This window comes from Eupeodes corollae, chromosome 1 (assembly GCF_945859685.1).
Source record: "Eupeodes corollae chromosome 1, idEupCoro1.1, whole genome shotgun sequence".
In the NCBI taxonomy this organism is placed as follows: Eukaryota; Metazoa; Arthropoda; class Insecta; order Diptera; family Syrphidae; genus Eupeodes; species Eupeodes corollae.
The window spans coordinates 228,148,244-228,161,854 of NC_079147.1; the positions used below are offsets into that span (position 1 = coordinate 228,148,244).

The following is a 13,611-nucleotide window of genomic DNA, read 5'->3' on the forward strand; positions in this document are numbered from 1 at the left end:
CAGCAAAAACATTACGAAACCTTATGCAATTCGGCGCATCCGAAAAGGATTTAAAATATAAAAAAAAAGAAACATTCATTAAGTAAGTAATAAGCAAAAAATATTAATATTTTTATTGTATAGATAATAAGAAAGTATATGCATCCTTATAAATAATTAAACGAAATATAATACAGTACATAACATTATAAAATATAATGAAATTGTAATTTTTATTGGTCCACCTAAAATATTTAGGAATAAGTTCTGTGAATGGTTATTCTCTAAAATTTATTCGATTCGGTTTTTACAGTCGATTTGTATACATTTACGTGATAGGCAGTCCCTTTTTCGTGTTCAGCGCTCATTTTAGAAACTATGAGTTGCATCGAAGAATTAGCGGAGACTGCTGTAAAGCAGACATCACCGCCATCCAGGAAATACGATGGGATGGGCCGGGCAAAAAGAGGATGAAAAACTACGATATTTACTACGGTGACTGCTACCACGAATACCAACAGTGCTTATTTGGATGCGGCTTCCTTTTTGGAGCCAGAAATTAGGCAAGAAGTTTTGAGCTATAGGTGCATCAATGAGCGCCTCATGACCATACGCATCAAGGCTAAATATGGCAACATTAGCCTGAAATGCGCGCACGCCCCCACAGAAGAGAAAGATGACAACACCAAAGATATGTTATTCGAGCTCCTAGACAAAACATATGAGCAGTGTCCTAGCTACGATATTAAAATTGTTCTGGGCGATTTTAATGCAAAGCTAGGATGGGAAGACATCTTTGGTGGAATAATCGGGAAAAACAGCCTGCACGACAACACTTCCGACAACTGATTCTGTGGGGCGAAACGTCTTGGTTGCCAGTACGCGTTTTTCACACCTCAACATCCATAAAGGAACTTGGACTTCTCCAGATCAATCTACCGTCAACCAGATTGACCATATTGCGATCGACGGAAGACACGCTTCCAGCATCATGGATGTCCGAATTTTCCGAGGAGCTAGCATAGACTCGGACCACTACCTCTTTGTAGCCACGGTAGCACTTCGGATTTCCAGACCCAAGGCAAAACAGGGAGGTGCTGGGAGAAGGTACAACGTCGAACGGCTACAATCGAAGTTCTCTGCCACCAACACAATGTATCGAAAACCAGTGGCAACATTGCCAAGATGCAATCACAGAAGCCGCCTAGATGTGCTGGGTTTCAAGCAGCCACCAACAAGGAACCCCTGGTTTGATGAGGAATGTCGGCAGGCAAATGCAGCTAAACAACAGGCACGCAAGTGACGCTGCATAAAGGGACGAGAGCTGCTCACGAGCTCTATGAGCAGAAGAGGCGAGAGGAACAGGCATGAAGTTCGAAAGTTTTAAGAGCAGTTGAAACGAAATTCACAGGTTCATAAACCTAGAACCGAAGGCTGCAAAGACGAAAGAGGAAACATCATAGTGGAACCGCAGTCAATGCTGCATTTTATCTTTCAAAAGTCGGTCCCATTACTAGCATATGCTGATAACATTGACATAATCGGAAGAACTCAGCGTGATGTCAATGGGGCTTTTGTGAGTATTGAGGCAGAGGCGACAAAAATGGGTTTAACGGTTAATGAGGGCAAAACAAAGTACATGCTGTCATCAGAAAAGGGCATACAACACCAATGTCTTGGTCAAAACGTCGCCATCGACAGACGTAACTTTTAGGTAGTCAAGGATTTCCACACCTAGGCTCCACTGTAAACGCAGAAAAAAACACCAGCGCTGGGATCAAACGCAGAACAACTCTTGCTAACCGCAGTTTACTTGGGCTAAGAAAGCAATTGAGTGGTAAACTCCTCCCTCGAGGGACCAAAGTGTTGCTATACAAGACCCTTATCATGCCCGTCCTGAAAAAGCACCTTGGGTCGGTTCGAGAGAAAAGTTCTTCGTGTAATCTACGGTCCCGTATGCATTGAAGGAGAGTGAGAAGAACATGGAACGACGAGCTGTACAGTGACGTAGACTTAGCCAGAAGGGTAAAAGCCCAACGACTAAAATGGCTGGGTCCAGTAGAGCGCATGGAAACCAATGTTTGGAAAGTCTTCGAATCCACACCCACAGGGCAGAGCAGTAGAGGAAGACCGCGGATCAGGTGGCGCGCAAAGTGACCTCACCCAACTTGGAACGTGAAACTGGAGATAACCAGCTAGGGACCGAGCTAGATGGAGAAGTTTTTTGGGTGAGGCCCTAGTTCACACAGGACTGTAGCGCCACCTTAAGTGGGCCGGTTATAGCTTTCAGTAAAATCTATCAGAAAAATGTTCGTTTTTGAACATGTTACAGATTTATTTGTAGCAAAAGATTGATGCAATAAGATGAATCCTATATTCAAATATTTTTTTCAAAAAGAAACAATTTATTTAAGGTTTTATTTAGTTTATTAATCTATTTTAATTTTTTTAATAATGAAATTTCATTTAACTGAACAGCTAACTGTCAAAAGCCACAAAAATTCGATTTCGTTTTACTGTTGGTATTCCAATTTTTTTACTGTTTCGAACATATCATTAAAAATTTTACTGATGAAAGCAACAGTAAACAAATTGTCTGAGGCGCGAAGCTCGATGTTATGTTTGGAAGAAAACAACATTTAATGACGTAAATTTACTGATTGCTATAAACGCTCATCAGTAAAACATTTCATATTCCTCCTGTTTCAAATTTTACTGATAGCCACACAACCGATCGTTATCAAATCAAAATCATAACTCAAACCTTATTTCGCATTCTTAATTCTAGCAGCTTAACATATTAAAATAATAAAAACGTCAATATTGCTGACTCAAGGGTGCAGCGAAAACATAAGAATTTATTATAATGCTGAAGCAATTCGATAAACACAAGCAAAACGAAAATAATAAATTGTTGATCTGATAATTTTTGGGCGACTTATCGTTTGATTTTGGAAGTGGGTCACTCGCCTGTAAACAAAGAAATAAGAATGGAAAAAACCAATCACAAATCCTTTAAAAAAAAACCTTTAATGTTGAGATCAACTGGTAACTTTATTCAACATATGTAGAAAAAACAGAGGCCCTAACAATCCGATTTAATTTAAAGTTGTATACTATTGGATTTTTGCTTCGACATGTTCTTCCGATCTTACCGTAATCCTGTCCTCTAATAGCAAACGAAAAAAGAAGGTTCGTGAGCCTGAGCATTTGCGATGTCATATCCTTCGAATATAGCTTTGATCTCTATGAACCTCCCTAGGGTGCTGAATAGCGTACTTAAGCTGTTAATGTTTGAATTAAAAGTCTCTAAAGACAAACAAATTCTTTCGTGCAGCTTATTAATTTAAATCGATTCATCTCAATCTTATAACAATAATATCTCTTTAAGACCTCGTTTGCAACAGAAAGCAATTTAAATGTTAATAAATTAAATCGTCGTTTTTTTTCTGAATGCACCCTATTTAAATACGTTAAGTACTTTTCACAACCTTAAGTGTTGTGGTCACCGCCGTCCGCCGACACCGACACATTGTTGATATCTTAAATTCTATTGTAAAATCTCTTTATCAATTGATATATGTACGTTTTTATGTAAGAAGGGAATTAGGTTGACTTAATCTGAAGTTGGAAATGTCAAGTTGAGAACTTTATCTAATGCCTGCTATTGAAACTTTAGCGATAACACCTAAAGAAATAATGCTATATAATGCAACACCTACTCTTAAGCAGCAATTAGTTAACGTACATTTTTAAAGTGTAGCTAATAGACAATGCTTCGCCAAGCAATCGTTTGTACGCTTTTAGGCCTTACAGTGGCCGGTGTAATTGAACCTCGGTATAATCCTAATGATTTTGGTGGACGTATCGTTGGAGGTGAACCAACAACAATCGAAAAGTTCCCATACCAAGTATCTCTCCAAAAAGGAGGTAGCCATTTTTGTGGCGGAAGCTTGTACTCTCCGGATATTATAATAACTGCAGCTCATTGCCTACAATCTTACAAACCAAGCGAAATTAAAGTGAGATTGGGATCTGCCAACTACAAGTCTGGAGGTGAATTGGTATCCGTGAAAAGATTCAAATACCATGAGGGTTACAATAGCAGTATCATGATTAACGATGTGGCTGTCATCAAGCTAAGCACACCAGTAAGATACACAACAAAAATTCAGCCTATCAAACTTGCTGAATCGAACCCTAAGACGGGAACTCCTGCCGTCGTAAGTGGCTGGGGAACTGAAAAATTCCTTGTTGGATCCATTCAAAAAATACTCCAACAAGTGGAAGTGAACATTGTGTCGATGAGTGACTGTTCTTCACAGAAATACAAATATGGTAGCCAAGTTCGGGAAACAATGGTGTGTGCTGCTGTTGAAGGAGGTGGCAAAGATGCTTGTCAAGGAGATTCTGGTGGTCCTTTGGCAGCCGACGGTAAACTTGTTGGAGTTGTATCTTGGGGTAATATGTGCGCTCGCAAAGATTATCCTGGGGTATACTCTTCAGTAGCCGATTTACGTTCATGGATAGTAAAAAATGCTGTGGAGTTGTAAAAGAATATAATGTAAATTAACTGATCATAGTTTTGGTGGTTTTATTTTCTCTTCTTTTTTTTTAATCGACAGATTAAAGTAAAGACCGATAGATAAACAATTTAACAAATTTAACACCGTTTTTAACAATTCGACTGTCAAAGAGTCAAAGATTGCTTCTTCAAAAGTCCCATAGCAAGGCAATTAAAATAGCTACAATTTATCTTCTTTGAAGACTTGTAGCAACTATATAATTCACAGTAGCTCTATGTAGCTCGGATTATATGGAATCTCGATTTATTCGAGAAAATATGTGTCAAGACAAGGTGTAATGGTCATCTTTTGATGAGCCCAACCATTACATTGGGGCGAAACGCATATATGAACACCTATGCTGGTTTATCTTTATATTTATATTCATTTTTATGAATTTAAATCATATTTATTAAAATAAACGGTGTTCAGGAAAAAAAAAACAATTCGACTGTCGTCGCCCTAATATTGGGTTGCCGTAAGCGCCATTTTAATGTTTCTGGGAAATCGCATATGAAGTTTTCACAGCCTATTGCTCGAAAACCAACCGCTGGGATTTTTTCATTTTTTGTCAAGATATTCATACAGATATCTTCATTCAGAAAATGTAAAGAATTATTCTACAATGCCTTTAGTTTTCAAAATATTTAAAATTTATTACAAAATGAGTTTGCCGTATACGCCACTGAAATCAATATTTTCTTTTACTCATACACGTACGTCAAAAATTGTGCACTTACGGCATTCCAATAATAAATTATTAAAAATGTATTTATTGAAAATCATGAAACATAACAAAAAATATATTTATTTAGTAATTCATAAAGTAAAAAACTACATTGTTTTTAACTATTTATTTGTTTGTATACAGCAAAATTACAGTTATTGTTTTGCACACAGTCTTGCGTTACTAAAATATGACAAAATATGTACTTCTTGTCCTCTGATGATATAAAAGTATACACACTTTTTATATCATTAATTTTTTCCTTTGATATAGGGCGCATTCACAAAGGAAGTAGCTACGTAGTCAAAATTCAACTAGCTTTGTGAATGCAAAACTACACTACAAAGCTAGTCAATCTGGAACTGTCATATTGTTGACAAATGCAAACATATAAAATAAGAAACATTTTTGATTTGATAACTTTAACTTATCTTTTGTGTTTTTAAATTCAATAAAATCAAATTTAAGTCACAATTTGAATGATTTATATTTGTATTTAAATACTAAACGATTTATTTTATTTTGAATTCGTGCGTTTTTACCGAGCAGCTGATTGTGAAACGTCAAAATCATTCTCCACTAACTTTGTAGCCGAAATTTTTACACTACGTCGGAGGGGAAATTTCAACTACTTTTGTAGTTAGATTTAGCCAATCAGAATCCCTTGACTACGTAGCCACTAGCTTTGTGAATGCGCCCATAGTTTTTGTTCTCTGAATGGTATTAAAATTTTGATTATATAAGTTCTTCGGTGTTCCTAGAGTAGTTTTAGTAGGTTTTTTAATTAATGAAATCGATTTATAATGTACATCTCTAGCATTTGTTCTAAAAGATTGTTGAAACAATTGAGGATCCTCATACTTAATAAATTTTATTTTAGAAAAAGGCATAGTTGCAAAATTTAAGAGACTTGCTTTGGCAGAGTACGCTTTGAAATATGATGGTTGCATCTGAATTAATTTCAGGTTTACCTTTTCGTAGCGTATGTTCTTAAGTTGCCTGAGAAGTGCTAATGGACTACTCGTATGTATCTCAATGTCAGAGTCAACTTCCTGTATGAGTGAGTGTCCCTGCACAGAAAATGTTTGTAATATCATTTTCAGTTTAGGTGACTTGTGAAGAAACGTATTTAAAGCTGTTGACATTATCTTGTTTTTATTTTGTGGGACACAAGAATCACTTCATAATGTCAAAATTTCCACATGAGGATGATCTGCCAAGACGTTCTGTAATATTTTAATCAGAGCTCAGAGCACTGGCTATATCGTCACCAGAGCGACCACTATGTACTTCACTCCAAATAGCGCAGTAAGTCAGTAAGTTACTTTTGTTTTTTTGTAGGCGGGGCAAACTGTTGCCGTTAAATTAAAAACACTTAGTTTTCGTTTGTAATAAAATGAGGAAGAGTGTCCTTTGGGAAGAGAAAACACGCTCTGAAGGTCAAAACAAATTATCAACTTTTTTGGTTCCAAGTTGTTTCTGTCTAAATCTCTTTCGGTCTTCATAAATATTTTGTCATCTTTATGCTCATTAAACTCTGCAATTTCATTACGTGTAGGATTTTCTTTAGCTTTAAAAGCCAAACACCGATCGCATTGGTCTTTTTTTGGCTTGTAAAAAGACAAGTTAAATGCATTGTTGAACTCCTTGTGGTATATGCAATCTTTGACAGGGTCATTCGTAGACTCCTTATACAAGGAGTACATCTTTGTGATATTTAAATGAGACTCCAAATATTTTCTATCTGAGCTCTCCCTACAATAATAGGAATCTACTGTTTTTTGATGGCGGGCGTTGCAGGACAGTAAGACGTACGTCAAAACAATTCTTAAAAACAAATCTACTTAAATTGTATGGAAAATTTGACGTAAATGCCAGATTTTGGCGCTTACGTCCAAACAATACGTGAACTTTTTGAATTGGGTGGATATACGGTAAAACCATTCTGTATATCTTTGTAATGGAAAGAGATAGAGCAAAGCGGATACAAGATTTGAAAAGAGCTACCCCGAAAACATAGAACTGCATACCAAACTCAAAAAGTGAATTTTGGCGTTTACGGCAACCCAATATTAGGGCGACGTGTTAACAATCAAAGATTTCTTATTTATGTTAATTTTGAAGATAAGTTAGAAAACTGTTGCATTAGTGGGATGGATGGAGTTAAAATTGGTGGTTACACGAGTAAGTGTGTTAAGTTCAAGTTAGGGTTGCATGTTGAGTAGGGGGTTTTCTCTGTCTAAGTCGGAGACGGGCGAATGAGATTTGGTACGTATAGAAATCTGGAAGTTTCTGTCGAATTGTAGTTGGGGGATGGTGTAGTCTGTGTGCTTTGGAATTGATTCTAAGTACCTTAGAATTACGGAGTGGCCAATGTTGTTGTAAGTCCACTGCGATGAAGCATTGAGGCGAATAGCAGAGCTTGCAGCTATTTGTTTACTAAATATGTCAAGAGGTGTAAAGTAGAGCAAGGTGTCCAGTGCCGCAGACGAGGTCGTGCGAAGCGATCCGCTTATACATAAGCAGGCTGAACGTTGGACTTTATTTAACTTATCCCTGTTTATACCTTTCTCTAAAGCAGTCCACCATACTGCCACACCGTACGTTAAAATCGATCTGATTACCGATGTGTATAGCCAATGCGTGATTCTGGGTTGTAAACCCCATTTATTACCAATAGCTTTTTTGCAAGAAAAGAGAGCTACAGTAGCTTTTTTGACTCTTTCCTGTACGTTGCGTTTCCAATTTAGTTTTTTGTCTAAGACAAGACCTAGGAATTTAGCCTCGTCTGAGAATTTTAATTGGATTCCTTTAATGTAAGGAGGGTTGACAAATGGAATTTTGTATCTCCTCGAAAATAAGACCAGATCGGTTTTGTGTAGGTTAACACCCAGTCCACACCGATCAGCCCAAAGTATTAGTCTGTCCAAGGCTTTTTGTAAGAGTTCTTTTAGGATATTAAGATGCTTTCCTGAAACTGCTATAGCAACGTCGTCCGCATAGGCTATCACTCTGAAACCCTCCGCATCCAGACTAGTTAGGATTTCATTCACCACTAGGTTCCAGAGGAGAGGGGATAGAACACCACCTTGCGGTGTCCCTCTACTAACGAATCGTCTACTAGAAGAGTTGCCCAGTTTTGAGTTAATTATTCTGAAAACAGAATTGGATATATGCACCAGATCCATTGGACTATCGAAGATCTACAGATTATACGTTGAAAGTCGCACTCCAAAGTGTCACATAAATGTGAAAACGGTTGGCAAGCTATGTTATATAGAGCGGTAGAGAGGGTTTGGTAAATTGTTTAACAAAAACTTTTCAACGTGCCTCGTAAGTTTCTTATAGGAGTTTTAAAACACTTTAGAGAATGTTACCGAAAACAGTGTCAAAAATATCAAAAGAAACAGAGCGTGCCACTCCAGTTTGATGGCCACAACTTTTAAGGGCTTTCATTAAAGCTAAGGAAATAAGTCTTGTAACTAATTTTATTTAAAGTAATTTTTACAGATACTAACTTACACAGTGGTCTCTGAAATTTCTCACCTTAAGCTGGGACTTGAATTTTTGTTAAATATATTTCCTAAATAATTTCAATATCATATTTTACTTGTACATTTTTGTTTGTAGAAATCGTTACACACCCCCGATGCTACTATCTATGCGTGGCACTTGCATCCAGGAAACTAAACAACTGTTAGTACTCGGTATGTGTATCACAGATCACCTTCTATGGAATGATCATATATTTGATATTGCCAAAAATGCTGAAAGGTGCTTAGGATTTTTCCGACGGTGCAAGAAATGTTTCACCCCTTTTGATCTGGCTGTAATTTACAAAGCCTTCATCCGTCCATGGCTTTAATATAATTTGCATATCTGGGCAGGTGCCCCTAAAACAATTTTAAATCTCTTGGATAGAATATAAAAATGCGATAGAACTATAATCGAAACATTTACACCGCCGCAATGTCTCATGCCCTTCGTTGTTTTATCTATATTTTTACAAACAATGTTGTGTTGAATTAGCCAATTTCAATCTCAATTTCGGACTCTCTGTACTGTCAAGTATAGAGATTCTTTCTTAAATCGCACATCGAGAATGTGGAATGCTTGGCCAACTATGTTTTTCCCTCCCATCGGTATCTCCTCTTAAATCCTTCCCTATTTTCCTAATGCTCCCACTGTGTTAAAATATAAAGGGTACTAATAACCCCTTGCTTATAAAATCTTAACATATATAAGTATTGTCCTTCACTGTATGTATGAATTTTATCGATTTTTTTTTTAACTTCTTTCCTTTTTTTTTAGCTTACTCTCCAGTATCTGCTTTTATCCCATAGGCATTATCTTATTAAAACAGAGAGAAAAATAATGCCAACCATACTTGCGAAGGTAGCAATCCTATATTTTTGTTTTCAGCAAAAAATAATCTTTCATTTGAAACAGATTATAGCCTTACACCTCATGAGCTAAACACTGTTCTAAAAATTGCACCACAAAGGATCCAATTCGACCGGAATTGACCTGAGACGCCATATTTACTTTTCTACTTTTGCCATTTAGAGATCTACATATAAATTGAATGACATTAAAATCTATAACCTTAAAAGCTAAGTGTTAAAATAAAAGAACACTTGAAATATTTTGGTAATATAATTAAATTTTTATTTAGGTATGTATGTATATACTTTAAACAAAGTCGCTAGCGGGACAACAGTAAGACTAACGTGCCAATTGAATAATAAGAGCAGCACACATTTCGAAAAATTCCATAGTGTGGTGTCCTGTTGGTTGTTGTGGCATAATACCACTGTTCATTATTGGTGGTGGAGTAAGGCTTTCCATAATGACATCATCACCCTGTTCTACTTCATCATTAGTGAGTGACTTAAAATCGAGCAAATAACTCTTAGCATCGACTTGATATAGCTGTAAAGACATCTTGGAGAATTTCCCATTGAGATGATTTTGCCGCCGGACACGTACATGATATGGATTTATAATTTTCCATTCATAATCCAATGCCTTCATTGCTCTATACACTTCAAGCATAATATCGTTTGGTTTACTTTGCGAACGAATACCTAAATGCCATTTTGCTCGTTTGATTGGCGTTCCTTTCGGTCTATCAGAAAAGGTCGAATTTAAAGCTGACATTGCAAATTGACGGTCTCTTAGAGGAGCGATTCGCTCTGGGTGAGGCCTAAAGCTGGAATTCACTCCTGCTCCTGCGGTACCAGAATTAAGAGCACTGGCCGCATCGTGTGACCTTTCATTTGGTGAGTGGACAACGGGCGGAGGGCTTCCGGCCACAAAGAAATTAGTAATTTCTGCTTTAGCTTGTTCATCAGCAAAGCGCTTATTGTCTATAATCAAATGATAAGCTATGGCTAACTGATCGTGTGGATCTCCACTCAACAGGGCGTTGTGAACTTCGGTCTCCTTCACCCCAAATTTTCCACAAACCTCCGAAACAGCATAGGTATCGATTACATTGCTATCCTGTTCAATTGAAGATGGAAAGAGGTATGATGGAAGATCTTTTTGAAACCAATCGTGTTTCTTTATTTCTTCAATATTAGCTCTTTTAAGAGGATCGACTTGCAGCATCTGACACACCAGGTTAACAACCTGTTTGTTTAAATACTCGGGAATAGGAAAAATACCGGATTTTATTTTCCTAAATAGTGTTGGCACATGCTCATCATCGAAAGGAAGAGTGCCGCATAACAAAGCGTACAGAATCACTCCACATGACCATATGTCTACCTCGGGTCCAGCATACAGTTTTCCAGAAATAACCTCAGGTGCAGCATAGTTAGGAGAACCACATGAGGTGCGCAAAAACTCTCCATCCAACATCATATTCGAAAGGCCAAAATCAGCGATCTTTACATGCATATTGTGATCAAGCAGCAGGTTTTCTGGCTTCAAGTCCCGATGGACTATCATATGCCGATGGCAATAGTCAACTCCTGATATAATTTGTTGAAAGAAACGTCGGGCTTCATGTTCTTGCAGCTTGCCATTTTTTACTATATAATCGAAAAGCTCTCCACCACTTACATATTCCATTATCATAAAGATATCACTTGGTGTGGAGATGACCTTTATTACACGTAAATAAACTTTAGATATACGCCAATATATATATCATAAATTTGCTCACCTGATATAACTTTATTATATGAGGATGCCTGAACAATTTTAAGTTTTGTATTTCCCTTCTGATTTTCCCGACAACATCGAGACTCTTGATCTTTTGTCTATTTAAAATCTTAATTGCAACTTTGTGCTTCGTTAGCTGATGTTCACCGATTTTAACTTTTCCAAATGTTCCAGTTCCTAAAGTTGCTCCCAAAGAATAGTGTCCAATTTTAACAAGTGGCTGAGGACCACTGGTCGAGGAAGCGCTGACCGAAGCCGAAGCATCGACTCCTCTGGCGGAATGTGACATGTTGATTTTAATTTGTATTTTCTTATCCCGAACTTAGATGCAAGTTTGAGACTTCAATAATGTAAATATTTTGCAATTCGCAATTAAAGTTCGTTTCGTGCTTGACGAATAATTGTTTTTCTTTTCTTTGTATTATCTCTATACGTAATGTTTTGGTTTTCGTTTCAGATCTACTTAATTATAAAGACATTCCACATTTGTTGTCATCGTAGATTGCCTATAATTTATTATGACACTACTGTGGTGAATAAAATGAGATAAAATATAACCTAAGGGTGGGCAGGGTAACCATCGTATATCTTTTAAAGATGAATGTTTATTTTTTCTTCGATCTACTTTTGAAGTATTTTTTTGTAACATTTTACCAACTACGTTTATTTTTTTATGATAATTATTTCAAATTAATTAAAATAATTCTGTACATCTATTTTTAAAAAGGTGATACTTTATAGGAAATGTTTTTAAGAGTTTTGTGAATTGCAAATATTAAGGAAAAAAATTAAAGACGATTATTCTTTGAACGCTAAAATATTTTCAATTGAAAAATTCCGATAGGCTGGGCAGGTTCAGAAGACATAAAGGACTTAAAACTAAGCAGGTTTATATCTGCCAACAATTGTCTTTTCAGTTAAGCCAACTTTATTGGAAAGTAAGGCAAGTGTTATATTATGTCAAAATATCAGTTGTTATTGTTTTTCGTTAGATTGAAAGCTGAACTTCATAAGACAAGCTTCAAGTACATCACGATTTCTATTACTAATACTTATTCCTTTTCCAATTTAACAAGAAACCCTTGTACATAAAACAAACAAATCCAATTAGTCACACATTAAATTAATCTTAAGAGTAATAAAGTTCAGCTTTTAGTTGAGTGAATAATTATGATAAGCAGTTATTTTGACATAAATGGAATTGGGCAGGTTCAAACAGCATCTGATTAGCCAGCTGCCAAAATATTGCCTTCAAATAAGGCAACTTTATTGGAAAGTTGACTGGAAAGTTAGTGAAGAAAAATCTCCCTAACTATCAAGTCAAGTCAATTTATGTCAAAATGACAATTGATTCTTTTTTTTCATTCAACTTAAAGCTGAACTTTATAACTCAATGTTTTTTTTATTTTCTGCTTAACTTCATATAATGCTTTTTGTAAATAGGTTCCTTGTAAATTTGAAAAAGAAATAAGTACAATTGCTTTACAATACAAAATACAAAATATGATGGACTTGAAACTTGTCTAAGGAGTGTTTTGTAGACGATAATGATTTTGGTAGTTTTTGTACTATGAACTTGACGTAGAGGTTTATGAAGTTGAGTTCTGAATTGAAAAAGTAACTAGTTGCCTTGGTTGAAATGTACATTCAAAGACTGCAAATGAAGTCCCTTATGTTGTCTGAACCTGCCCATTTTCAGTTGATATAAAATTGTCAATTGTCACTTAATTGGATGCGATTGGAAGACTTTTGACAGTTCGGAAATCTTCCAATCGTGTATACATAACTTAAGTCACAACATGACATTAGACACTCTAATAGAACCAATCGAATACTGCTTCCGTCACAAAGAATACACTATGGTTGTCTTTTTGACATTGAAGGCACCTAAAATAACGTGAACATGTCTGCAAACATTTTAACTTACATTTTTAAGCATATAAGCCAGGCATGTTAAATTTTATATTAGCTTGTAATTTTAATTGCTTGTTAATAAATATTAATAATAATCTGCAATTACATCTGCACTAACATCTCTAAATGTAGAGAGTTCACTTGAGGTGGGTGTCCATTTGAGAGCAAACGTTCTGCGAGTCGCTCTAAAGCTGCTCTCGAGAGCGATCTAGCAAGTGGGCACAGTCTAGAGAGTAGCTCGCGGAGAGTTAACTA

At 36.3% G+C, this 13,611-nt stretch overlaps 2 protein-coding genes across 2 annotated transcripts; one reads left to right on the plus strand and one right to left on the minus strand.

Moving 5' to 3' along the window:
• The first annotated feature begins 3,702 nt into the window (after positions 1–3,702).
• Positions 3,703–4,561, plus strand: LOC129953786 (trypsin-like). Its single transcript, XM_056067246.1, has one exon. It carries the CDS (start codon positions 3,753–3,755, stop codon positions 4,530–4,532), a length of 780 nt encoding a protein of 259 aa, XP_055923221.1. The 5' UTR covers positions 3,703–3,752; the 3' UTR covers positions 4,533–4,561.
• Positions 4,562–9,914: 5,353 nt separating this feature from the next.
• On the minus strand, positions 9,915–11,906 carry LOC129953784 (5'-AMP-activated protein kinase catalytic subunit alpha-2). The gene is made up of 2 exons (XM_056067243.1): positions 11,444–11,906; positions 9,915–11,382 (listed from the first exon to the last, which is right to left on the minus strand). The coding sequence occupies exons 1-2, from the start codon at positions 11,729–11,731 to the stop codon at positions 9,997–9,999; spliced, it is 1,674 nt and encodes a 557-aa protein (XP_055923218.1). The 5' UTR covers positions 11,732–11,906; the 3' UTR covers positions 9,915–9,996.
• Positions 11,907–13,611: the final 1,705 nt, after the last annotated feature.

Coding starts and splice junctions, on each gene's coding strand:
- LOC129953786 (XM_056067246.1), top strand. CDS start 3,753: ATGCTTCGCCAAGCAATCGTTTGTACGCTTTTAGGCCTTACAGTGGCC.
- LOC129953784 (XM_056067243.1), bottom strand. CDS start 11,731: ATGTCACATTCCGCCAGAGGAGTCGATGCTTCGGCTTCGGTCAGCGCT. Junction 11,383..11,443: donor ATATAATAAAGTTATATCAG/GTGAGCAAATTT, acceptor CGTGTAATAAAG/GTCATCTCCACACCAAGTGA.